Genomic DNA, 27,452 nt, shown 5'->3' on the forward strand with positions numbered 1-27,452 from the left:
AAATAACCCAGTTCATAAAGCTCATTTGGGACTCATTTTGTGTTTCCTGAAAACCTTTAAAAAAAGGGACAGGACTGATTCATCAGAGTACAGAGATTTTTTGAAGGGGATGATTAAGATTCAGGGTTATGTTATCTAATCTTCAGCAGATGGCAGCAGAGCAGTTTTATAGCCCTGTCCTCAGTTTCAGTTTCACCCGTAAGCGCGGGCTCTCCTCACACAACCAGAGTTGCCAGGGTCGCAGTTTTTCCGCCGGATTAGGATTGTCTAAAAATATTTGGTGGAATAACCCTGGTGTTTAATCACAGTTTTCATTCATCTTGGCATTTTTCTCTCCAAGAGTCTTACACACTGCTTTTTCGTTAACACTCTTGGTGCAAAAAATCTAGCAGTTCAGCTTGGTTTAATGGCTGTGATCATCCATCTTCCTCTTGATTATATTCCAGCGATTTTCAGTTTAATAAAATCAATGGAAATCATCATTTTTAAGTGAGCTGTATATTTTGGGCTAGTTTAAGCTTCTGAAGGGCGGGTTTTAGACCGACTTTGGGCAGGATATTTTTGTTGGATCTGGCAACCCTGCCCACAGTTAGCGCTAGTAAATGCCGCCTGATAGTGAAGACTGAGTAACCCAGTGTTTGGTAACCCAGGTGCTATCAACTAAGTTAGTGGTTTGTCCCACGTAGTTTGTTTCAACACGGTAAACACACAGGCTACAGTCCAATATACTCACCTCTAAACGGTGTAAGAGCTTAATGTGGTTAGCAGCTAATGCTAATGCCTCTGTTCCAGCCTTGCTGCTGGAGAAACTTCACTGAAAACTCACCCTTATAACGCTGTACTTCAGTAGAGTGGCTTTACTGGTCCTTAATTCCTGACTGAAAAATTCATACATAAGTCGCACCAGATTATAAGGCGCACTGTCGATTTTTGGGGAAATTAAAGGATTTTAAGTGCGCCTTATAGTAAAAAAAATATGGCACATTACTATGCTTATTTATTGTATTACACATGGCATTTACAGCTATAAGAAGTGTTTATCAGTTCTGCCTGCTTTTGAATGAGGCACAATACAGGACATCCAATCAGAAAAAAATTGTTTTAAAAACACAATAGCAAAACACAGCCTGTTTAATGTAATATAGGAATAAATAGCTGGTTGTATGGATCCATCAACCAAAAACAGCCTGTTTAATTTTATATAGGAATAATGAGCTGGTCATATGGATCCATTTACCTAAAAACAACCTGTTTAATTGTATATAGGAATAAAAAGCTGGTTGTATGCATCCATTTACCTAAAAACAATCGATTTAATTCTATATAGGAATAAAGAGCTTGTCATAAGGAGCTATGTACAAAAAACAGCCCTCTTTTTGCTTCATACATTTTTTACATATATATGTAAACACAGTCTACAACACTGGGGCTAACAAAAATGGCTTCAGTCTGAGACACTTTTTAAACAAGCCATAATACAGAACAGCCAATTAATAAAATATTAGAACATATACAAGGTGTTATGTAGTGAGTGAGACTGAACATTGGTCAGCATGGTCATGGAGTTAGAGTGAGGCCTGATAAGTGATGCCAGTTTGATGGGAAATTCCATTTCTGAAGTTGTGCGGGTATTTAACATTCCTCGATCCACAGTATCTTGCATGTACTAAGAATACATAATAGAGGACATTACCACCCATAGTGGACAACCTGTTTAATTCTAAGGAATAAAGACATGGTCATGTAGAGCCATGTACCAGAAACAGTTTTTTACAATATAAAATAATATAAACATCATGATCAGACCTGTGAGAAAAAGTACCATACATGAAAAATACAGGATACGGGCCCTTTAAATCTGCTGAAGTACGTAGAAGGAAGAAAAGATATTAAACAGCCTTTAAAGGCGGGACAAACACCCGCTCTTTTTAGGGGAGGGACTTTTCATTCTCATTCTCAAGTTCATTCTGTCTCTTTTCGCATCTCTCCTTCCCTCTGTGTCTTTTTCTCTCTCTACTTCTCATTTTGTCTCATTTACCTTCTCCCCAGAGTGACATTTCCAGCAGGATCACCAGAACTTTAAAAGAACAGAAGAAAAGACTTGTTGGAAACTACATTAGAGAGTTCACAGAAGTTCTAGGAACTGTTTCTCGAAGTAGAAGGGGTAAAAGAAGACAAAGAAGAAGAAAGAAGGTAAGAAGAATGGTATAAGACCTTTCGCCTGTTTGTTGGACAGTAAAATGTGTCATTTATGGAGGACACCATTGAATGAATGGATGTTGTCTGAGTGTAGTAGATGAGCTGGTTAAATATTCATGTGCTTCCTCTGTTCCTCTACTCACCATGTGCTTCATACATGTGCTATCTGCCACATGGCACATGGAACTGACTAAATAAAACCTGTTATAGAGGCAAATCATTACATTATGTGTTTTATTTTTACACATATCTGTGTAATTATACTCTCAGTAATGTTTTTAAATAGTGGAAAGTATAGTACGCCAGTATACACAGTATTTCTAACGGATAGCAAGACAATGTGCTAGATGCTGCATGCATGTGATGAATTCCTGTTTCAATGTGCCTGTAATGATGTATTTTACTATACTAAACAAGGAGATATTTCCCAAACTAGTTTCAGGTGTAAAATCTGTCTTTAACATAAAGAAACACTTTATTTGGTGTCAAATGAATTATTCTGGGTTTGTTCAAGTCAAAATATATTTTCAAATAAATTTTCAAAATTTCAATTAAAATAGATTAGAAATATAGTGATTAGATGTACAAAATCGATCATTTACAACTTTACAAGCGCTTTTTACAACTTGTTTCTCTTTAACATCTCAAATCATGAAGAATCACATATGCCTTGTCTTTCTGATGTGAAAATAATTTGTCATAATATATAAACATAGGTAATTTTTAATAAGGTGTTGACTCCCTGGTCCATACAGTCTTTTTACAGATAAGTTTACATACACTGACATGTACAAGTTGTAAGGTGTTATCTTGTAAGTGAGCCTGAATATGGACCAGCCTGCTAATAGAGTTGGCATGGTTGTGGCCGAATAGTGGGTGCCAGATGGATAGGAAATTCCATTTCTAAAGAACCAGTAGATTGCAGACATTTAACATTCCTCTATCCACAGTGTGACGTGTGTATTGGGAATACATCATAGAAAACTTTATTTCCCACCCACAGTGTATATACAGAAACACTGCAGGGTTTCTGAAGAGCAGCATCTCTTAGTGGATAGCACAGTGGGTGGTAATGATCATTACCGGTGAAATCTGGCTAGATTTGTCCATGGGTCGGACAAGTGACTCTGACAAAATTCACATCCATACACACCTATCCTATAGGCCACCATAAGGTGCACCATAAAGCATGATAGTAGTGTCTTTCAGCTTGTCCAGAAATGCATGTGTAAAGTGTGTCTTCTAAATGTATCTCAAAGTACAAATTACACTAACTGTAGGGGGAGTCCAGGAGCAAGACATACATATCTTACACAATGCTACTTAAATTCTAAGGTCTATAAAGATTATTTATTGTCATGTAATTTATGAATTGTGACTCATACATATGTTTATACAAACATTACAAGTGGACAAAAATACAAATAAGGAACTGTACACAGGAAATTTGGCAGTGTTAAATCAACACTGTTAGTGTTAAATCAACTCTAATAAGTGTTGATTTAACACTAAAAGTGTTGATTTAACACTAACAGTGTTGATTTAACACTGGCAAATGTCCTGTGTAGGATAAGGGCCCTTTAATATGATACTACCGGAATAAAATATATGTATGAAATATGTAATATGAAAAAAAAAGTAGAATTGTCTGACATGTGCTGTCCTGACAAAGTGGACATATCCTGTCCTGGCCATATCTCTATGAATGAGAGAGTCTCATTCATACTGTCTTATCTGTCAAACTCTCACTGCAATACAGAAACCCTGCAGACTTTCCTGGAGAGCAGCATCTGCACTTTATAGATAATGTGTGTGTGTGTGTGTGTGTGTGTGTGTGTAAGAGTGTGTGTGTGTGTGTGTGTTTGTGTGTGTGTTTGTGTGTGTTTAAACTGGACAATTGTAACAATATTACCTGCACACACACACATACACACAGCTGTATAAGGTCAGCAAGATAGTGAATCCCTTTATCATCCAACTGCTGAAACCACAGCAGAAGTTCATGTTTTTGTTAATTTCATCAGAAGGCCTCGACAGGGGCGCGAGTCACTCCCTGAGAATTTCAAAAGAATTTCAGGAAGCTGGTAGACAGAAATGCATGCTTTCTCCTAACATAAAAAACATGCCAAAACACCAAATAGTAAACTCCTTGACATCTAATTTATTTAAACATTTGGGGACAGATTCAGGCTCAAAAGTTCATATTTCTAAGAAACACTACAGCTCATCTGTAGCTGCAGTTTGTGTAGGTCACCATCAAGTCCTTCATCAGTGGTCACAGGACGCTGCCTACAGGACACTGACCAAAGGACAATGTTGACTATACATGGTGGTGTTTAAAAACCCCAGCAGCACTGCTGTGTCTGATCCACTCATCATACCTGTCAAGTTTTAGATTTAAAAATAAGAGATATTTCCCTATGTACCCTTAAAGCTGTCCCACCAGCCCAAGGAAGGTTCAGTATCCCTTACATTTTAAGACAGGTTTACAAAAAATCTTTTGATACAGCCAAATTAAAAACCCTTTTCTATATATTTTTTAAAAAGTTAAGATTTCATGTCTTTTTTGGCATAAATGCACTCTTTTATATAATATATTTTTTATTTATTTAATGGATTTAAAATTGAACAAAGGGTGCACAAATTCGGCAAAATGACTGTTGGTGACCTAAAAATAGTATTATGAGCTTTTACTAAAAGGACATGGACCAGATATATTCCATCAGTAAAAATTAGTCCTAAGTGGCCTACACAATTAATAATTTTTAACTAATACTTCTTTCTTTTGATCACTCCACCCCTGATCAGTTCAGTTAATTTCGGTCCTCTCCACATTTCTAGTTAAACCGAGTCACAAGCTGTATTTTTTGATTTTAAAAGGTTTAATCTGTGTGTTTTATTTTGGAGACGAGTATTTTTAAGCAGCTATCAGAAAAATCTCATCACAGTTTTGCATGTTTAGCCTACCGTTACCTTTCTTTTAGAAAAATCGCTGTATATCCAGATATGTTTTAACATCAGCAGCTCCGACTAGCTGCCTGAACTCACCGCAACGGGGGGGGGCTTCCCCACACTGACCCTCCTTTGCAAGCTAATTGGCTGTTTCTCCTGAAAGGCGGGACTTTCTCCTTGAACCGGCTCCACGATTGGTTAAGAGACACAGAGCAGTCAGTGCCCTGTCTCCTCAATAATATATATGTTTTTTTATCTTAATATAATACGGGAAATTTACGGGAAAATACTAATACGGGAAGACGGCGGGAAAGAGGAGTAAAATACGGTAGTTTCCCGGCCAAAACGGGAGACTTGACAGGTATGCCACTCATACCAGCACAGCCCACACCACTAACACACCACCTCCATGTACGCCAGTGTCATTGCATTGCTGGTTATAATGACCCCCCACTCAAATAATAGCTGCTGCTAAAACACGTCAAGTGTCTGCTGTAAATTAAAATACCAGCAGGATTATTCCACCATTGCAGTGGATAAAGGGCCCATGCTGTGGTCATGGTTTAACACTTCGGTAAGGCTGTTTCCACAGCACAGCCCACTGAGTCACGCCCCAGTTCCTGTCTGACTCACCAGGCACTGACAATATCCTGCTCTGTGACTGCTCCGAGACTGCATATAAACTTTATTATTCTTTCAATTCACTTTATTACTGATAAATTACTCCACACACATATGCTCAAAGATCTTTAGGCCTTTTCAGCTTCTAGTTTACATCCAGAGCAACACAGACGAAAGTGGATAATGCATTTGTCATTGAGTAGAATTAGTTACAATGCCCCCTTATCTAAAACTTCCTATATATCTATATCCTATTTTTTCAGGATTCTTGTATTTTAATCTCCTAATATCAATTATTATATATTTTTTGTGACACCCCACCAAACTGTTTATAATACAGGGTTGAAGAAAAGTCTCAGAAGATCCCTTTATTTTAGAAACAAAAGAAAAAGTGATGGTGTTCTGCGACTTTTGACTCACCCTAATCAGTCCAACTAGTTCAGTAAGCCAGCATTAGCATTAGCAGCTAACTAATAGGACTAGCCACGGTTAGCACTAGTAAAGACCGCCCGACAGCGCTACACTGAGGAACCCTGAGTGTTTCGGGAAGCCAGGGCAATATCAGCTAGCGGTTTGTCCCACGTAGCTTGTTTTAATACAGTAAATTGCACAGGCTACAGTCAGATATACTCACCTCTGAACTGTGACAGAGCAAGCGCGGTAAGCGGGTAATGCTAATGTTGCTCCAGCAGTGCTAGCCGGAGTTAGCAGCAGGCTACAGGCTGATAATATTCACCTCTGAACATCGAAAAAATTAACGCTTAGTGCGGTTAGCAGCTAATGCTAATTCTGCTTCAGCCTTGGTGCTGGATATTAGAACTGAAACTCCTGTATAACACTGTACTTCAAAGTGACTTTACTGCTCCTTACAACCTGACTATTAGAATTCATACATAAAGCGCACCAGATTAAAAGACACACTGACGATATTTATGATTTAAAGTTTGTCTTATAGTATGAAAAAAACAGTATACTTACACATACAGCAAACTGCAATGAATATAGTACTATTATAAGAGTAGTAGCATAGTAGTATTGTTACCACTAGTGCTATAACTCTACTATAGTATAAACATATGTACTGCTTTCTGGTGGCTCAATCCAACAGGATGTAGAGTAATATATTGCTAATATGTTCTTTACATATTTAGCATCCAGCAAGGTATATTAATTAATGAATTATACATAGGATAGCATTACATGCATAACTTACATATAATGAAACTGCATGTTACTATATATATATATATGTATAATACATTTATATAAAACTATATTGAATACTTCATCTACAGAGATCTCAGGAGAAATAAAGTAGATCAGTAAGGTTGATTAACTGATTAGCAGTGGAGGAAGACCCCAGAGACTGCAGGGTGTGGAGGGCCAGGGATTTATGGCCGTTCAGTAGCAGCTGCACGAGGCAACCTTAAAAAAGACTGATCTCTTAATCTCATTACTGACGCTCTCCATCCAGTGTTACACACACACACACACACATTCATACACAAAGCGGGAGAGATAAACAGACACACATAAAATCAAGCACACATTACCCTGGTAACACTGTGGTTTCATGTGTTGTTTGTATTAAGCTTTGCATACATTAAATATGTAGATAATAATAATATTAATAAAACAGCATTACCCAAACTTTGAACAATAGAATACCTGGAATACCAGGGTCAGAGTTTCAACACTAACCGATGCCGATGAGGCAATGTTAAATAAAGTTTTTTTTAAAGGTTGTTGTTCCATCACCAACGTAAAATATAACAATGTATTTCATTCATAATTTAAAGTTTAATTTCTTTGTTATCTGGGATATAAACATGTATCTGGGTCATCATCAGAACACTGTGGCTTTTTTTGTGTTTAATTTTTCAATTATTTTAACTATTCTGACTGCTCAGAAATCATATTTTTCAGCATAATCACCTTTTTATGTCCCCTTTTTTTCATTTCTGTCGTGCAGTACAGCAAGCTGCATGGCAGAGTGGACAGTTTTAGCAAAAAAATGCCATTTAGTTAAAAACATGTTTAAGGTAGAGTTGCAGATGTTTTTTAAGTAAGTTTCAAACTTTAACTGTATATAATGTAAAAAAAAAAAAAGTAATTCAAAGTGCAGGTCAAAGTACGATCTTATATCGTATATGTGTAATAATGTTTTAATTCAGAGTAAAGCTTAAAATGCATAGTTACACAGAGATTATATGAAATTTAAACTACTATGCTGTGACACTAAGGGCGCATTATATTATCTTGAGACCTGGATGTTTGCTTGGATGTTACGCACACACACTCATACTCCAACCTCCCTCTGAGTGGAGCTAATCTTCACTTCCTCACTCCAATCATCTGTGCTGTATATGAGTGTGTGTGTGTTTGGGGGGGGGGGGTATGAATGTGTGTATGAAGACAGGTAAGAGGAGGTAAAGCTCCTCCCACCATACACACACAAACACACCCCTTCCACACGCACACACACTATGAGTGAGCAGGTATCTACCTGAGCCCTGTAAACACAGCAACGGCAACACTCTCAGCACAGTCTCTCCTCACACCTCCTCACACACACTGGTGAGTAGCCAACTCTCCCATTCCCCTGTGTGAATGAATCAGTTATTCTGTATACAGTCTGTGTGTGTGTGTATAGGAAAGTGTGTGTGTGTGTGTGTGTGTGTGTATGTGTGTAGGGAAGAGTGTGGAGCAGTGAGGAAATCTTGCATCAGACAGGAACCACGCGCCTTAAAGCCGGCCAGCTCTTACTGTATTATTCTTTTAGTCAGGCTGGTTGTCCTAGCTTAGCTAAACCAGCTTATCTTGATATGTTTTTTATATGTTTAACAATCGACTGACTACATTTATCAAAACTATGATAAAAAAAGGAAGATGAGAATTTTTTATATCAAACGTAATTTAATAAATAGCTCAGTTTTGTTACCGCCTGTATAGCTATAAAAATTTGGAAATGTGGATTTTGTTTGACCAATATACTGTCCCAGAAATTATTGCAATAAACAATAATAGCTATTGTTTTTTTTTTTTTTTTTTTTTACATTTTTACCATTTAATGCCTCTGATAAAGTGAGAATGATATAGAACAATACTTAATAACTTTTAAATATGAAGATTTTCAGAAAAAATATAAAATATAATGGAGTGTAAAGCATTGACATACCTGTCTGTTTACATTAATGGGCTCTTATTGCGAGCACAAATCTAATGGGCAGTATATGGGTCATGTCTCATATATTGTACAGTAAGTTAGCACATGAGAAAAACTCATGAGCACTGAGTGGGTTTGTACATATGTTATTACACTTCACCCAGTTAGACTTTTGAATTTGAATAGGCCCCTTGTTACAATCCAAACTTAATCTCACATGGGTCCCTTCTAGGCCCCAATGTACAGTGTTGAACCCAGATGGGGCCCATCACTTACATCCATATGTGGGGCCAACATATGGATAAAAAACATGGATAAAACTTTGTAGTAAATTCAACATCTAGTAGTACCCAAAATGATTGGATTGATATCTATGAAGTATCAAGGTGAAAAAAAAACAAGAGCCCTATCTGAACGGGATTCGTTTTTAAGGGGGTCCTAGGGTCATTTTCTCTTTTATGGGGGGTCTTCTGTGATTTTATTCCTGTCCAGAACGACCAGGTATGTGTTTTCTCAGGGAAAATTATAGGCTGAATTACCTACTTTTCCGGTAATTTTAGTCCCTTCCAGAGTTTCGCCACCTCGCGTTTAATAAAATAGATATTTGTCCACTGCCACGCACCGTAATTACACTTTCCATGGTGATCTACGTAAACACAACAGAGAATGGAAATGGAGGAGCTACTGAACGTGATGTCATGTGACTGAGAAAGACAAAAAACCTCGTGGTCCTCCTGTTTTTTCAATTGCAGTTTGTATGCAAAAGTTTTATCACTAAGTAGAAGTCTGAAATATAATTTTTTTAAAAAGTCCTTCTGAGAAACTAATCCCGTCTGGATAGTGCTATAGTTAATAGTATAGTTATAGTAGTTTTTTTTCTGTCAGGGTCGACCCGAGGGGGATGGGTTCTCCTCTGACTAAGTCTTGGTTCCTCCTAAGGTTTCTTCCTCTTAGTATGAGGGAGTTTTTCCTTGCCACTGTTGGCATCACTGTGGTGCTGCTCATAAGAGGCTTGGACCTGTTTCTCTGTAAAGCTGCTTTGTGACAACATTTGTTGTAAAAATATAAATTGCTATATAAATAAAATTGAATTGAATTTTAGGATACAGAAATTTTGAATTTAGAAAAACTTAGTTTTTAGCAATATGGTTTGATCAGGTTTGTATTTATTCCAGTTCACAGTGCATATCAACCAAATTAAATAAAAAATAAATAGAAATAGATATTAGACATAAACCATGTACTCTAAGCATTAATATTACCTTGGTTTAATTTGTAAATTCTTTGGCTGTTGATTTAAGCTCTTGACCTGGATCTGACTATGAGGAAAGCTCACTCTCTAAGGAAAGTTGGTTGATTTGCTGTGTTTATTCTCTCTGTTTATATTCTTACTCATAATTTTTGCATATGAGAACCAGACATGCCACCATGAGTTGCAGTTTCTGGTGGTGTGCCAGATTTCTCCTCCCATTTTTTTTTTACTATTTTCTAAAGATCTACAGTAAAGTCAGTATCTCTGAAAGTGAAGTGAAACAGCCTGTAGAGTTTTTTTATGTAACTGTAAAATAAAGTAATTTATTGTATTGGTGTGAAGCTTGTGCCGTGAGAAGGCTCCCCTGCTTCTCTGCTTCTGTTTTGCCAAAAGCAGATTAACCGTGTCTGTGCCTCTCTAAGCGTTTCCTGACCTACATGCTTACCCTGGTGTCTGTACATTCATCATCAGTCCTTATGCGGCTCCGAAGGTGATAAGAGTCAGTACTGGCAGGCTGTCAGAGAGTTCCAGCTGCTTCCTCTCTATAGGGTGAGAGGTGTGGTGGTGTGGATTTTGTGGTAGGCCCTGAAGCAGTCAGATGTAAATGATATGTTGTATTGTACAGATGGCTAAGGACTGAAACACCAGCAGTAACAGTAAGTAGAATAAGTAAGGGAACTACAGTACATGTGATCAGTGTTTCAGTGTTTTTAGGTTAGGTTTAGCTTTTTTGTATGCTTGAAAAAGCTGTGTATCAACTGTGGAGGTATAAGAGTTTAATATAACAAGTACTGGTAATAAACAGGTTCGAACCTCCGCTCATGCAGCTTTGCCATCAAGCTGCCGGTGCTTAGAGGGAGCAAAATTGGCCCTGCTCCCTCTGGGGTGGGTAGATGGCGCTCTCTCCCCATCACACTTAAGGTGGCGCTGGGTGGCACGAGGCGTCTGTGAGCGGATGAATCGGAACCTAGACGCTGTGCTTTCCTCCGAGCGCGCTAGCTGCTCAGGCAATGATTCATCTGCAGCAGCTCGAAAAAAGGGGTGATTGACTTCACACGTGTCGGAGGAGGCGTGTGCTCGTCCGCATCCTCCGAAGGTCACGGGCGTCATCGGTGATGGGAACGCACGAAGGGGTGGGACAATTGGACATCCAAATTGGGAGAAAATGGGGTAAAATCAGAAAAAAAAGTACCGGTAATAAAACCACTATCAATAATAGCAACAATAATATTATACACAGTACCAGTCAAAAGTATTTTTTCCTGCATGCAATGTAAATGAATACTGAAGTGATCCAGACTATAAAGAACACATAAGGAATCATGTAGTAACTTAAAAGTGTTAAACAAACCAAAAAATACTCTGTGAAGCATTTAGATGTCCTCATCTGGGGAGATGTTAACCCTTTCAGACCCTGCGTACATTACATAATATATATATATTTTTTTCTATGTTCTGTGTCACATGACAGTAATTGAGTAATTGAGACCTGTTGTCCATCGGAATAGACCATTAACCAGCCAATGAAAAAGTTTACAACCCAACGGAACAGCAGCTTAGCCCCGCCCACTGAACTGGAAAAAACAGCAACCCAGACATTAGCACATGGCAGCACTAGAGCCAATGAAGCAAAATAAGATAAACTAATTTGAACAGATTTCATGTGATTTAGATAACATGTTATTGCACTGTTTAGGGATGATGTATGAAAAATAAGCTTTTAATGTTAAATAATTCAGTTAAATAAATTACAATTTTATATAGATTTTATATTAGTATATTAGAGTTTTCTTTTGTGTGCATCGCATAAACAATATAATATATATAAAATTCAGTTATGAAAGGGTTAACTTGTGGTTTCTGAGGCTGGTAACTTTGATTAACTTATCCTGTACAACAGAGGGAACTCTTGCTCTTCCTTTCCTGGGGTGGTCCTGATGAGTGCCAGTTTCATCACAAGGCACAGCTGTTAATTGACAGCCGTTTGAGGCGATTATCTTATAAAGATGACAGAATTTAAGACCACAATGCTAAAATTGTGCCTAACAAAACTAATACAATCTCTTTTTTACTGGATTGTTGAGTTTTAAAACTTGTGCTGTATTGTACACAATAAAGAGTACAAGCACTTTTTTAAATTGAAAAATAAACCTAAAACTTGTCCACAAACCCACATCTGTTCTATATCAGCGCAGGGTTTTCCACTGCCTGCGCAACACTGTGAGTTTTACTGCTTTATCGACAGTGTGGAATATGACGTCACGCACACAGCAGCGCACATCCTGCGTGTCAGAGATTCCCTGTAATTCTTGCTCATAAAACCTTTAAAGCAGGTAAATATTTTCTGATATATTGTGATGGAAGGTCTGCACTGATCCACTGAATTAAACAGCTTTCCCCTTCACTCCCACTCACTCCCACTCATTCCCACTCACTTCCACTCATTACATGAGGTTATTACATGTTTTTATGAATGAGCTCTGAGCCGGTGCACTAATCTGCCTGCTGTTGTCTGTGTGTATATATATGCATGTATATTTATGTAAGTACTGTATGTATTCATGTGTGTGTGTGTGTGTGTGTGTGTCTGTAAATGGAAACAGGTGTGTACATATGTGTGTGCGTGCGTGTGTGTGTGTGTGAAAGTGAAAGAGACAGAGAGAGTGCAGCATTGTGTGTTTTGTATTCAGCTTAAAGAAATATCTTTAAGGTTAACACATCTTTTTCATCGTTTGATTGGGTATATCAATATACACGAAAAAAAAACAAATATCTATATTTTTGCCAAATTATATAAATGTATGTCCCCTTCTCCTGTGAAGTTTGAAACCTCTTCAAATAATGATAGGGGTGTAACGTTACACGAATTTGTAGTTCAGTTCACACCACGCTTTGGACCTCATGGTTTGGTATGATTTTCTTTCCATATAGTGCCATATAATGCCCCCTTAAGGCACTAAAATAGCATGTTGTGTTACTTAATTAAGCTGTAAAGAAAGTGTAGATATTAGCATGTTCAATGATAAAGCTACAGTCACATTACAAGCCACATTGCTCAAATCCGATTTTGTGCTCAGATCGGATTTGTCTATATTGACAGTTCCCATTCACATATTTTTGCTGGAGTGGAGAAACAGTAAACAGCTGGTCTGAAGTTCATGCTCAGACCGAGGAGGTGAAAAAAGGCATTTGTAAAAGCAAAAACGCATTAAAAAAAGCATTAATTCCAATTTGACCGTTCACATTCATGTCACATGTCCATAATTCGGATACGTATCTGATTTAGGACCACATATAGAAGTGACTCCAATCTGATTTGAAAAAAAAAAAAAATCAGATTTGGCACGTTCACACAGCCATGAAAAAATCTGATCTGAGCCACATCAGATTTGAATGACTTAAACCTGGTAAACGTCTGTAAACGTGGCCTAAAAACACAGATGTATTGCTCTTGTGCAGTACACCATTATTTCATGACCTGACTTAAGACGTTAAAACCAGAATATTGCAGAAATATTTTGTTATTATTATTATTTAAAACTTATATAGTTATATACTTATATAAGGTTTTTTAAGGGTTTATACTGTAGTTTATTATAGTTATTATTTCACTTTTCTAGGCACCCAAGGACACTTCATAGTCACATTCTGCACACAAACATTCACACTAAGCACTCACCCACACACACACTGGTAAGAGGTGTCATCGTGCATAGTGTACCATCCACCTGGAGAAATCCATATCTGGGCATACAGTCATTCACACACATCAGGACCAGGACAGTTTAGAGTATCAAATGTACTTAATCGCCATGTTTTTGGACCCACATGGACATGAGGAGAAACTCTACTCAGTGAGGGACTTGAACCAAAGACCCCAATCCGGAAGGCAAACATGCTGACCACTAAGCCACTGTACTCCCTAGTCAGAGGCTTTCGAACAGCTACTGTTTAAGGTCTCTGGGTGGCAAAGAGGCTTGTGAAATTACCCTATTTACCCTAATAATATGGACTTTGTATTGTTCTTGCTTCTGTGTTCACCAAACCGTGACCAAACTAGTGTGACGTGTGATTCTAAATACATGTACCTGTACTTATTACATCTGTGATGAATAGTAAATGTAAAAAGTTACACTAATAATTAAAATGCTTTGTTTTATGTTTTGTGTTTCAGGTTCTGTTTTCTAAGCTCATTTAGAGACAGCACCTCCACTCAGTAGGCCAGTATGGAGCTTCAGAAGATGGCTAACGGTCACCATGAGCCCACCACCTCAAAATCTATGGAGGGGTACGTCTCATGTTCCATGTTTTGCTACAAAATCCCAGCACAGATATATAAAAAGCTCTGCTACCTGTTTACTCTTAGATGGTGTTAAAGATAAGATCTTCCTCCCATTAAAAGTGTCCTGTGGTTGAACCTGTTACCTGATCACATGTCAGTTCTAACACACAGTACTTTTTTTCACACAGTAATTTGTTCTCCGCAAAAGGTCAAATGTTTCTGCTGCGGGTTTGAGATTTCCTTTACTGATAAATGAAATGCTCTGGCCTGAAACACACAGAGCAGTTCTAATTGTAGTCATCTACAGTATTCATACATTTCACATGCAGATTTGTACAATAGGTTGATTTAATTACATTTAAATGCATTTTAAGTCGTTTACAGCATCATTTACCCCCCAACAAATATCCATATGTCAGTATTTTTAGTTATTTTCTTCATTATTGTAAGTTATTTTATTATGTGTCTTTAGGAATAAAAAATATAATAATTAATATGATTAATACCTCAATTAAAATAGATAAATGGTGTTTAGTTAGAAGAATTGTTTTTCACATCGGTATTTTTGATACTGGTTTCTCATGAAGATAAAAAACAAATTGAATTAACTACTAATTTGTAGGTCCGATCACCACAGCTTTTGTTTTATATACAGTCCCAAAAATATCTACCTTATTTTTCAGACTTTAAAGCACACCAGATTATAAAGCACACTATCAATGAACATCTGGTAAACAAAAATGTAATTCTAGACAAAACATTTTCTTTTAAAGTCAAGTGAGCGCTGAATGTCAATCTACTCAGATTTCTCTCTTGAAACCTGTTTATTTGGGTGAGAAAAGTGCTTCCATTTATTTACAGTAAGCTTAAATTGCAAATATTTTGTCTAAGGGTGAGTTTTTATTGTAGTTTCTCCAACACTAAGGCTGGGTGCAGCAGCATTAGCATTAGCTGCTAAAGTAAATATGTAATCCTGCCAGATAGCCGCAAAATGAGGAACCCTGAGTGTTCTTGTAACCCAGGGCGCTATTAGTTAGCGGTTTGTCTCATGTAGCTTGTTTTAACACAGTAAATGTGCAGACTACAGTCCAATATGTTCACCCCTAAAACGGCGATAGAACTAGGGCTGTGGTTAGCAGCTAGTGCTAATGCTGCTGCACCCGGCCTTAGTGCTGGAAAAAAATCACTGAAAACTCACCCTTATAATGCTGTACTTGAGCAGAGTGGCTTTACTGCTCCCTAATACTTTATTGGTAAAATTTATACATAAGGTGCACTGGATTATATGGGGCACTGTCGATTTTTGGGAAAATTAAAGGGTTTTAAGTGTGCCTTATAGTCTGACAATATGGAACGATAAACACGCTTTTTTGTTTAATTACTAAGACTGTGTCTGCAGTTTACAGTCATACAGTACTGATGCAGAAATCTGTCCTATTCATTCTCATTATCTTTCTTTATGTATAATAGATTTGATTCTCTAGAGAGCATGGCAGAGAGAGACCAGTTTCTGCCCCAGAAGACTGACGCCTCTGGAGAAACACAGTTTACAGATGTACGTATTACATCACCAGATCCCACAAACCCAGTTCACACCTGAACACTTCACTTCATTAGTATTATGTGTATCTGATTGTGCACTTTGTAGTCAAATGTGTATCCGGTTCGAATGAAATCTAAAATCCAACCCGTTCTTTTTCACAGCACTTATTACTGGTCTCTTTAGGTTGTCCTGGGAGGAGTTTTAGTTGTACTGGGAGAAGTTTTGGTTGTTAAATGCATCTTAGATGGATAGATGGATGTATTTGTATTGTTATAATAGATTTGTATCTGTTATGGATGCACTAATGTCGGAGTTTGGGGCTGATTTGGGGTACATGTATATATCTGCCGATGTACAAACTTACAGAGAGACCATACACCCCTGATACAACATTAGAAACAAATGAAACATTTATGTTCCATGCATTTTAGCTTTTAAAGAAATTTATGCAAACAGTAAAATGAAAGGCATCTGCTAAGAAATTAGTTTTTAAATTTATTGTCCTATTAAATATAAACAGTTTAAATAAAACAGGCAGATTTAACCTGTTGTAGTACTGTGTAACAATAAATACTTGAGCAACTATTGGTTTGAAATATCTAGACATCAGCCGATGTCGAAGACTAAAAAAAGAAGAAGCAATTATCAGCCAATACCGATACAATTTCAATATCATTGTGCATCCCTAGTATCCCTAGTTTTGGTGTGTTTACACTTGCATTTTTATGTGGCTTGGATCCAGATGTTTTTCTGATACTCAAAATGCATTGCCATGTGTAAATATAAATACAGGTGTATTTTAAATTAGAGAGTGCAGTTACTGCAGAATCTGTATGCAGAAAGAGTGGGCAGCTGAGCAGCTCAGCAGTGTTGCTGTGACATGATTGGTTGGTTGCTAAGGTGTTATTTAGTGGTTGCTAAGGTGTTGCTATGGTATTTGAATGCCTTTCTGATGGAAGTGTGATGTTCCAGACATGCAGACACATAATGCCATCTGATGGGGTAATAAAATAAAACATACATTCGTTTTGTTGCTCAAGTACGAAAGGAAAGAATTGAACATCAGAAACTTCTGAACTTTTCTGATCAGCTGCATCAGGAGGACTAGAAAAAATGTGCTAGATTAATTCAGTCTGAGACGACGCTGAATAATTTGCTAGCTATATTTAATGCTGTTAGAGACATTAAAGTTTGCATTATAGTGATGATTTGAAAGATTTTGTTTTGTATTTGTTTTAATATAGTGATTCGTGTTATCTGTTTCACAGTTTGAGGGGAAGACCTCTTTCGGGATGTCCATCTTCAATCTCAGCAATGCCATCATGGGCAGTGGCATTCTGGGATTGGCCTACGCTATGTCCAACACTGGCATCGTCCTGTTTCTGTAAGTCATCATCACAACATCACTCTTTACACTGTGCACTGTATTGGTCTGTGTACTATAATGATAGATTAGCATCACTATTGATACAGATTGTTATCAGTGAGGACTGTAAGCAGCATGTGCTGGTAATTACTGTAGTTTATTGCAGAAATACAATGGATGCTAATGCAAAGCATGCTAATATTGCTTTTTTCGTACTTTTATCCCTTCCAAAATGAAGCGCAGTCAGAGCTAGTTTCTGTATTACTTCAGTTTAGAGTTGTGATTTGAAGTTGAACATAAAGAAACACTCGCCGTGTGTAAAAACAGTCAGGTCTGAATGCAGCTGCTTCCACACTGAACACACACACACAGCTCCGCGCGGCAGTAAACGGCATGCTGTAGCAGGTGTACAGGGTCATATAAAGTACTAAAGCTTTAAACTTTAGCGTGACGTGCTTTGACCATTAAAGTCTAGCCCTCTCTCCATGCAGGAGGGACTTTCAGAAATGTTAACTGTACAGATGACTGTGCTGAAGCCCAAATAATGATATATGATGAGAGGCTGAAAATGTAGTAGTGAAGTACTGAAAGTACAGTACTGTGTTATTAGTGTAGTTATTACAGAAAGCAGCTTCATCAAACCCGGTGACAGTGCAGAGCATCTACTGCTCCAGCTTTACTGATAATGTGGGTTTAGAATGATTCATAACATTTCTATAATTGTAATGTATAACAATTGCTCATAAACAATTTATCAGAGTAAAGATATTAAATTCATCCACTACTTAAGTACAGTAATGAAGTAAAATTAATACTCCAGTAGATACAGATACAGCATTTTAGTACATAAGTACAGTAGTGAAGTAAAAATAACACTACAGTAGACACAGATACAGCATTTTAGTACTTAAGTACAGTAGTGAAGTAAAAATAACACTACAGTAGATACAGATACAGCATTTTAGTACTTAAGTACAGTAATGAAGTAAAATTAATACTCCAGTAGATACAGATACAGTTTTAATACTAAAGTACAGTGGTGAAGTAAAAATAACACTACAGTAGATACAGATACAGCATTTTAGTAATTAAGTACAGTAGTGAAGCAAAATTAATACTCCAGTAGATACAGATTCAGCATTTTAGTACTTAAGTACAGTAGTGAAGTAAAATAATACTCCAGTAGATACACATACAGCATTTCAGTACTTAAGTACAGTAGTGAAGTAAAAATAATACTCCAGTAGATCCAGATACAGCATTTTAGTACTTAAGGATACTAAATAGTCCTTTAGAACTTTAGTACTGAAGAGTCCTTTATTTTGGAACAGCCTTCTATGACCTAGCAGTGGAGAAATGCAGCCGAGGCTTTGTGACGCAGCTCCAGCAGTCATTGCCAGGATGCCATAAACACAAAGTGTATGCAAAGTCCTGAGAGCTGGAGTACTCTCGGTGGGCATGACTTTTCTGCTTAGTTTGTTTCAAGCATTTCAGTTCCCAATAGGGTGAAAGAATGGTGATGTTTAGAGTGGAGCTGCTTTTATTTTTAGCTCAGAGTGTACTTTCAGAAGCCTCCAAAACTTAAAAAAATCTAAAAAATGTTAGAGTATGTGAGAGTTACACCTCCAGGTGCAGGAAAAGGGCCACCTGCATCAGGAAGGATCCCACCCACCCAGCACATGCACTTTTTGTCCCACTCCCCTCAGGCCGGAGGCTGCGGAGCATTAAGTGCAAAACAACAAGACTCAGAAACAGCTTCATTCCGGAAGCTGTAAGACTCTTAAACTCCACTTAACAACACACTGCACTGACACCAAGGACAAATTACTGTTTACTGTTTACCAACATGGTCACTTTACTTGCACTGAGACACTTTATCTCCACTGCTCTAATTCACATTATCATGCTGCTATAGCACACTTGCACTCTGGACTTCATGTTGCTGAACCTTCTACTCTCTATTTATTTTTTTTATTCTTGGGATATTTATCTATCTATTTTGTATATTCTATTTCTTTTATTGTATTCTTTTTTTATCTATATATCTATTAATAACAGCTCTTTGGGTGTAAAACTGGATCGTGAGATCACAATTTCGTTCCACCTCATGTACCACATGTGATGCGAATGACAATAAAATCTCCTTGAATCCTTGAGTGAGGCAGAGAATTCGAGTTTTTATGTATTTTTGGCTTGAAAGAGCATGCAGGCGGTTTATATGTCATCTCAGGCCATCTTACACACCGTAAAGTCTGTGTGTGTGTGTATGTAATGTGTATTACGTCTAATAACGAGAAATTAAATATTTACGATATGTTTCTACAGAGGAATTTTACTCCGACAGTAAAGAGCTTTTTTGTTGCCTGTGGGCTATTATTAATCAGCCTTCAGTACTTCAGTTCCTGTCTTTAATAATACTGTGGGGTCACGTAAGATCAGATTACGTGGCAAAACTAGACCAGAAGAAATGTGTTGTGTAGAGCACACACCCAGAAACAGCACTTTTATTGATGGTTGATGATGCAGTGTGTGTACAGTGTTTGCGTTGCCGTGTACACACAGGAACAGCTTGATATCTTGACACACGTGTGTGTTTGTTGACACGCAGAGTGTATGTTTTTGAGGTCAAGTCTTACACAACACCCATGTGTTTGTTTCTGTATTGTGTGTATGCATATACTAGTGCATCAAAAAATTAAATATCTTTGAAAAGTTACTTTATTTCAGTAATTCAGTTTAAAATGTGAAACTCATATATTATATAGATGTATAACACACAAAGTGACCTATTTTAAGTGTTTACTACTTTTATTGTTGATGATAATGGCTTACAATCAATGAAAACCCCCAAAAAATCAGTATCTTTCAGTATCAGTATCTATTTGAATATTATATAATAGACCAATTGGTACTTTTGGCAGTGTGGGCAGTGTGCCAAGCTGGAAAATGAAATCCACACCTTTATAAAAGTTGTCAGCAGAGGGAAGCATGAAGTGCTGTAAGATTTTGCGGGAATAATAAAACACAGTGGATCAACACCAGCAGATGACATGTCTCTCCAAACCATCACTGATTGGTGGAAACTTCACACTAGACCTCAAGCAGTTTGGACTGTGTGTCTCTCCACTCTTCCTCCAGACTCTGCTCCCTTGATTTACAAATGAAATGTAAAATTTACTGATGATCAGTGATGGTTTGGAGAGACATGTCTGTCATCTGCTGGTGTTGATCCACTGTGTTTTATTATCAAGTCTTAAGTCAGTAAAGTCTGCTGACAACTTCTATGGAGATGCGGATACTTGGAGACTTGGCACGCTGCCCACACTGCCAAAAGCACCAATTGATCTTATATAATATTCTGATTTTCTGGGGCACTGATTTTTGGGTTTTCATTGGCTGTAAGCCATAATCATCAACAAAAAATAAATAAATGCTTAAAATAGATCACTCTGTGTGTAATACATCTATATAATAATATGAGTTGCACATTTTAAACTGAATTACTTAATAAAGTAACATTTCAATGATATTTTAATTTTTGGAGATATTATAGGCACTAGTATAATGTATATGTCGTCCATTCACAAATGTAATTAGGCTGCTTTTGGACAGTAAGGACTAATACAGAAAGCTCTATTTTGAATGTAATCATGTGTTATATATAATTATGTAACATATTATATTAACATTATTACAGAACAGTGTAGTGTAAGGAAAGGTGCTGCCGGGTGCCAGCAGGGGGCGGTGCTGTGTCAGATAAAATCCCAGGGTTTAATCCAGGAAGGAGATGAGCTCACAGCTAATGTTAGCTAATGGGATTACTGAGCAGGTTTATATCCCTCAGTTTATGCTTTAGTTACTGAGAAACACCATGATCCCGGAGAGCAAAGGCAGATTTCACCAAACACAGACTCTATTACAAAACTACTACTATTATTATTATGACTGTTGTTTTTGTTGTTCCTTATTTTATTTCTGAGTATTTATTATATTAAACAATAAAACTGAACAAACATTATTAATATTATCTTATAAAAACAATAATAAAAATTATAAAATATATATTTTTACTGTTAATAATATTGATAATATTGTTAATAATATTGTGAGTCTGAGTGAAGGGTTTTAGTTCTACTGAATGAGCAGAAAGAAAACACTGATATTGATAGAATACTGATTGTTGTGCTGTATTGTGTAAACTTGAAATGTTTTGTGGTGGACTAACACCAGCAGATGACATGTCTCTCCAAACCATCACTGATCATCAGTAAATTTTACATTTCATTTGTAAATCAAGGAATCAGAGTCTGGAGGAAGAGCGGAGAGACACACAGTCCAAACTGTTCGAGGTCTAGTGTGAAGTTTCCACCAATCAGTGATGGTTTGGAGAGACATGTCATCTGCTGGTGTTGATCCACTGTGTTTTATTATCAAGTCTAAAGTCAGTGCAGAGTTTTCCCACAAAATCTTTCAGCACTTCCTGCTTCCCTTTGCTGACTAACTTAATGGAAATGTGGATTTCATTTTCAGGACTTGGCACACTGCATCCAAAAGTATCAATTGATCTTATATAATATTCTAATTTTCTGAGGCACTAATGTTTGGGTTTTCATTGGCTGTAAGCCACAATCATCAACGATAAAAGAAACAAATGCTTAAAATAGATCTCTATTTGTGTAATACATATAAATATACATATAAATATATTATTGTGTTTTAGGTTTTTGCTGACCTTCATTGCCGTTCTGTCGGCCTACTCTATTCACCTGCTGCTGAAGAGTGCAGGAGTAGTGGGTAAGTGTCTGCTGTCTCATATTTATGAATTTATCATCTGATATCATGCTTTTTACCAGAGATCTCCAACCCTGCTTCTAATAAGATACAGTATCTTCCAGCAGACCTTCCCTACAGCACTAACCAATCCCACCTGATCCCTCTGATTCCTGCCTCTAGGAGAGGGTTTTTCAGTTGAATGGGGCGTGTTTTTAGGTGTTTTAGGATGGAGGATGGTAGCTCTTCAGAATCAGAGTTGGAGACCTCTTACTGCTCTTGCTTTTGTTTAATTTATATTTCTGTTGATGGTAGGAATTCGAGCATATGAGCAGCTGGGTTATCGGGCATTTGGGCAGCCGGGGAAGGTGGTAGCAGGCCTGATTATAACCATTCATAACATCGGAGGTAAGAGTTCTGTTGCAAAGCAAAAAAAACAGCAATCCAGATGAATCATAGCAGTATGTTTTAAACAGCTTTTGTATGTGAAGTATTCATATTTTTTTTTATCTTTTTGTCTTACAGCTATGTCAAGCTACTTGTATATTGTGAAGATTGAGCTGCCCGCTGTTATAATCGGTCTACTGGGTCAAGAGGACAGCTCTGGGTAAGGAAAACAGGTCTCTGGACTCTGGTTAACCCCTCTGGTGTCCACAAATTTGCTTGTAGGGCTGTCATAATTATATATATTGATATATAATTGTGATAAACTTTATTGTAGTCATTTCAACACCCTATTTTATTACACTGATGTAATAACAATATAATATCAAACAAATACAATTAAATCATTTAAAAAGATGCTCTCAGTATAGTTTGAGGAATGCTGCTTTGAATCCCCAATCATGCTGCTTGGAATCAGCAGCCAGAGTCTGAGAGAGAACACTTGGCCACAGTAGATGGTGCTCTCTCCCCATATCACTCCCTCGAAAGTGATGCTGGACAGTACAAGCAGAATCAGAGCTGGGGATCCAGCGCTTTCCTCTATGTGAACTGGGTGCCCAATGATGCCTACTAATTTTCAGCATGTGTCGCATATAATCACACAAATAGATGCTCTAGAAAAAGCAGATTCTAAAGATTCAGAAAAGTTTTTAACTATATTTCTGCTCTATATTATATTTAAGAGATGGATATAAATACTAAGATGGCGTGTGAGATTGTGGATCCCAGATGGTTAATATCACCCAGGTGCATCATATACATTAATATGCTTTCTATATGTTTTCATTCACTCATTACTCTGTTGTTGTGTTTCATTAGGGAATGGTATCTAGAAGGAAAGTTTCTCATCATGATCGTCAGTGTCTGTGTGATCTTACCCCTCGCCCTCATGCGACAGCTTGGTACATCCATCCCTTTTATCTTTCCCTTTTTTTTTCATTGTCACGTCACTCATGTCACCACTTTCAAAGACTTTTACACATAGAGATGTTCTAAAGCCTAGCAGTAGCTCATCATTATATAAGGACTATACATGTAATGCATAAATTCTGATACTGCAAAAGAGACTAATAGCTGCTATATAAAACCCTTTTCAGGTTATCTCGGCTACACCAGCGGCTTCTCTCTCTCCTGTATGGTGTTCTTCCTGATAGCGGTGAGTCTATTTCTGTCCTACACACGCAAATGACCGATATATGCATATGTATCACATCACACAACCTTAAATCTTCAAAACAAACTGTGACAAATTGTTTAGAACATCTGACAAGTTTTGTTAAAAATGACAAACAAATAAATAATAACTCCATTTGAATATTATCAGCTGTCCTTTGGTTTAGACTGGACATATCATTGTTTTTGGAGCCAGTAACAATATCTCCCAGTCTTTTAATTACGATCGCCTGATCGCAATCGCCACATTAACCTTACCATGTAAACTTCTGCAATGTTAAGCATTCTCTCTAAAGATGAAATGTGCTTTAATTGTTGGATAAGACACATTTAAATCACTGTGAGAATTTCCTTTTAGCTGATACTCTCTGTGCTGAGCTAAGATGTGTACTCTTGAGAGGGGTATTCCGTTACTGTGCATCCTTTGTGAGGCTTAAATATTTTACATACATTCTACAATATATTTGAGTCAGTAACCATATAAAGCCCTATTCGGATTAGTTTCTCAGGGGGTCCTGGGGTAATTTTCTCTTTTATGGGGGGGTCCTCTGTGATTTTATTTCCGTCCGGAACGACCATGTATGTGTTACAGACTGAATTATCTACCGTTTTTCACTGAACTCCGTGGTAAATTTAATCCTCCGGTAATTTTAGTCCTGTCCAGACGCACATCTCTGTTTCGTCTCCTCACTTTTAATAAAATAGCTATTTGTCCACTGCCTCGCACCTTAATTACAATTTGGGCGCCCGTATTTACGGAGATCCACGAAAACACAACAGCGAGTGGAAATGGAGGAGCTACTGAACGCAAAGTCATGTGACCAAGAAAGCCAAAAAAAACTCACTGATCCTCCTGTTTTTTTCATTTGCAGTCCGGATGCAAGAGAGAAACATGTGAAATGTTTTTCACAGATGTGAAAAATATTAGAAACTTAATAGACACAATGGGGTTTTGTTGTAAAAAAACGTGCACACAATCAGTAGCTTGTAAAATTCAGCAGTCAAGCCTCGTCCAGAAGAGATTGTATAGAATACATTGTGTTAACATGTGTGAATCTATTCATATCTATATCTATATCGATTTCTTGTAACGACAGGTCATATATAAGAAGTTTGTCACAGAGTGTCCCTTCCTGAGCGGAAACTCCTCTGCCCACCTGCACAACATTACAGAAGACTTCTCAATCAATGGCACCTCCAACTTTACAGAAAACATCTCAAGCAATGGCACCTGTGAAGCTAAACTGATCACCCTCACACCACAGGTAAGTCACAGTGCTGTTACTGTGTATCACAGCAAACCAGCTGTACAGTAATAAGAGGAAAAAAAACACTTGAATGTGTCGTATTTACTTCATATTTTTTCTAGAGCTCTCACAATGGAAAAGATATACACAGACATGCCAAATGTCACAGGACATGGGGCTTGTATTCTGTCCTATAAAAGCTAAAATAAACTGCAGTCACCTGTGGGATATGCATTGAATGTGGATGTGATTTCTGCCCTGTCTGTGGTTTGTTTAAGCATCGTCATCTCAATGTGCGCATGCGCAATAGTCACATGGCAGGACGTGCAATGTCACTTAATGTCAGTTAAATCCAACACATCATGTTGCAATGTTTTGATTCTTGACACAAGAAGTACACTCTAAAAAACAGAGGTACGATATGAGTACTTTTTTGTACTTGAAGGTACATTCTTTATAATTGTACCCTCAAAGGTACAATATTGGTCTTTACAGGGTCAGATTTGTTCCCTCTGAAGTACAAAGTCATTTCTAACAGCAATAAGTACAGATTTGTACCATTTAACCAGCCAAAAGGTACATTCAGTATTCTGCATCACTGTACTAATGAACAGTATATATTTAAATTGCACATTTTTTATTTGAAAGCCAGACAATTTTGTATCATCAAGTTTTTGAGCCATTTTTAGTTGATGACAATGTTTATAATCTTTATAATCTATACTGGCACAAAAACCATGGGTACAAAAAAGTACTTTCACTGAAAGGTACTTTTTTGAACCTTAATATAAGGTACAGCCCCAGCGACAAACTTTGTACTCTTTTAAGTACAAATCTGTACTTATATTTCTTAGAGTGTAGATACACAGTGCTGTCTCTGTGTCTGTGTAAGTGACAGGCTGCTGCTGCCTGCGCAAGAAGCATGAGGGGGAGCACGATGGGGGGTAGGAGTAAACACGAGGTAACCGCATGGCCTTTATCCATATGGTTGGACACGTGCTTGTAAACGCATGTGTTGAAAGCTGTGCACCTCAGTTAAGCACAGTTCTGCGCAGATATTTCCAGTTACAGCTGAATTCAGCTGACTCAGTTCTTGATCAGTCTGGACGCGAGACAACACAAAGGTGGGGGCAGGGCTGGTGACGTCATGGGCCCTGCATTGTTTAATATTGCAATATATATTGTCGAAAAAAGAACATTTGCAATGTAAAACTTTTTGAATATCATGCAGGACTAGTCTGGACTTTTCTAGCCAGACACCACCAGTCACGGTCATTACCACCCACTGCTCTGTCCCCTGTTGGTGGTAATTAATGCCTTCTAGTACATATCACTTGTACACATGTGATACTGTGGATTGAGGAATTTTAAATACCAGAAATAAAATGTCCCATCCATCTGGCACTCACCATCAGTCCTTGATTGAACTCACTCTATAATTCTGTGTACAACCTCAGTCACAAGATAATACCTCCCAATGTGTGGGCATTTCCAAGCCATCCCCTCAGAAACACTTCAGGATCAATTTATGTACATATTGTCCCATGACTTTTGGCATATCAGTTCTTGAATTACACCATGAATTACAATGAGTTACAAAACTAGGGAAGTACATCTAAAACAAATACTGCATTCAAAACTAATGAAACGCGAGATTACCCGCTGAAGCTGTAGTTCTGCTTTATGATGAACATTAATACATGATGCTAAATGATCTTATGTGTTGCAGGCTGCGTACACCATTCCTATTCTGGCCTTCGCGTTTGTGTGCCACCCTGAGGTTCTGCCCATCTACACAGAACTCAAGAAGTAAGTCTTTATTTCTGGGACACATACATACAGTTTACACATGATTATATAAACTAACCATCAAAGAAATAGTTGTAAAAATAGTTGCACCCAAAAGAAAGTGTCAGCTTGCAATGCTATTTGAAAGAAAGATCAAATTTACCAGGACCAATAAATGATTAAACACTATGGGCTAGGGGTGGGTGATATGGCCCTAAAACAATATCACAATATTTCATGGTATTTTCGCGATAAAAATACTCATGGCGATATGACAAAATACTGAATTTAAAAAAATATTTCAGCAATACACTACTGCAACAAAATGATATTTTATTATTGTATATGATAAGATATGGCACACCCCTAACTGAGATATTATAAAAAAAATACAATAAATTTGTCAGATTTGTAACAGAAGTCAATGATCCAGAATGTCATGATACTAATAATGCACTTCAAATATCTCCATATATCCAGGATTAAAGTAAAATAAATGATTGCACAAAAGCATAGCGCTGTTAAGATATGAACGCACCAAAGTCAGAGCTCACCTGGCTCTTAAAGGGAAAGATAACTGACACACAGATTGGATTATTTTACGTTATACTCAAAACACACCCATGATTAATTTAAGAGTGCATGCCTT

General features: G+C 37.4%; 1 protein-coding gene across 2 annotated transcripts in view; it reads left to right on the forward strand.

Annotated features, from left to right (window-relative positions):
* The first annotated feature begins 1,944 nt into the window (after window positions 1–1,944).
* The window catches only part of slc38a5a (solute carrier family 38 member 5a), a 39,022-nt gene continuing 13,514 nt past the window's right edge, over window positions 1,945–27,452 (forward strand). The window contains exons 1-11 of one of the 2 annotated variants that reach the window (XM_007256180.4): window positions 1,945–2,193; window positions 14,365–14,478; window positions 15,943–16,027; window positions 17,284–17,399; window positions 22,102–22,175; window positions 22,467–22,559; window positions 22,677–22,758; window positions 23,415–23,497; window positions 23,693–23,751; window positions 24,866–25,033; window positions 26,745–26,824. In XM_007256180.4, the coding sequence (XP_007256242.3) occupies window positions 14,417–14,478; window positions 15,943–16,027; window positions 17,284–17,399; window positions 22,102–22,175; window positions 22,467–22,559; window positions 22,677–22,758; window positions 23,415–23,497; window positions 23,693–23,751; window positions 24,866–25,033; window positions 26,745–26,824 (902 nt within the window). In that variant the 5' untranslated portion in view covers window positions 1,945–2,193; window positions 14,365–14,416. Of the gene's footprint in view, window positions 2,194–8,252; window positions 8,350–14,364; window positions 14,479–15,942; window positions 16,028–17,283; window positions 17,400–22,101; window positions 22,176–22,466; window positions 22,560–22,676; window positions 22,759–23,414; window positions 23,498–23,692; window positions 23,752–24,865; window positions 25,034–26,744; window positions 26,825–27,452 lie in introns of those variants that run through there. The other variant, XM_022679356.2, reaches the window with a different exon arrangement.

This window comes from Astyanax mexicanus, chromosome 12, assembly GCF_023375975.1.
Source record: "Astyanax mexicanus isolate ESR-SI-001 chromosome 12, AstMex3_surface, whole genome shotgun sequence".
Taxonomy (NCBI): Eukaryota; Metazoa; Chordata; class Actinopteri; order Characiformes; family Acestrorhamphidae; genus Astyanax; species Astyanax mexicanus.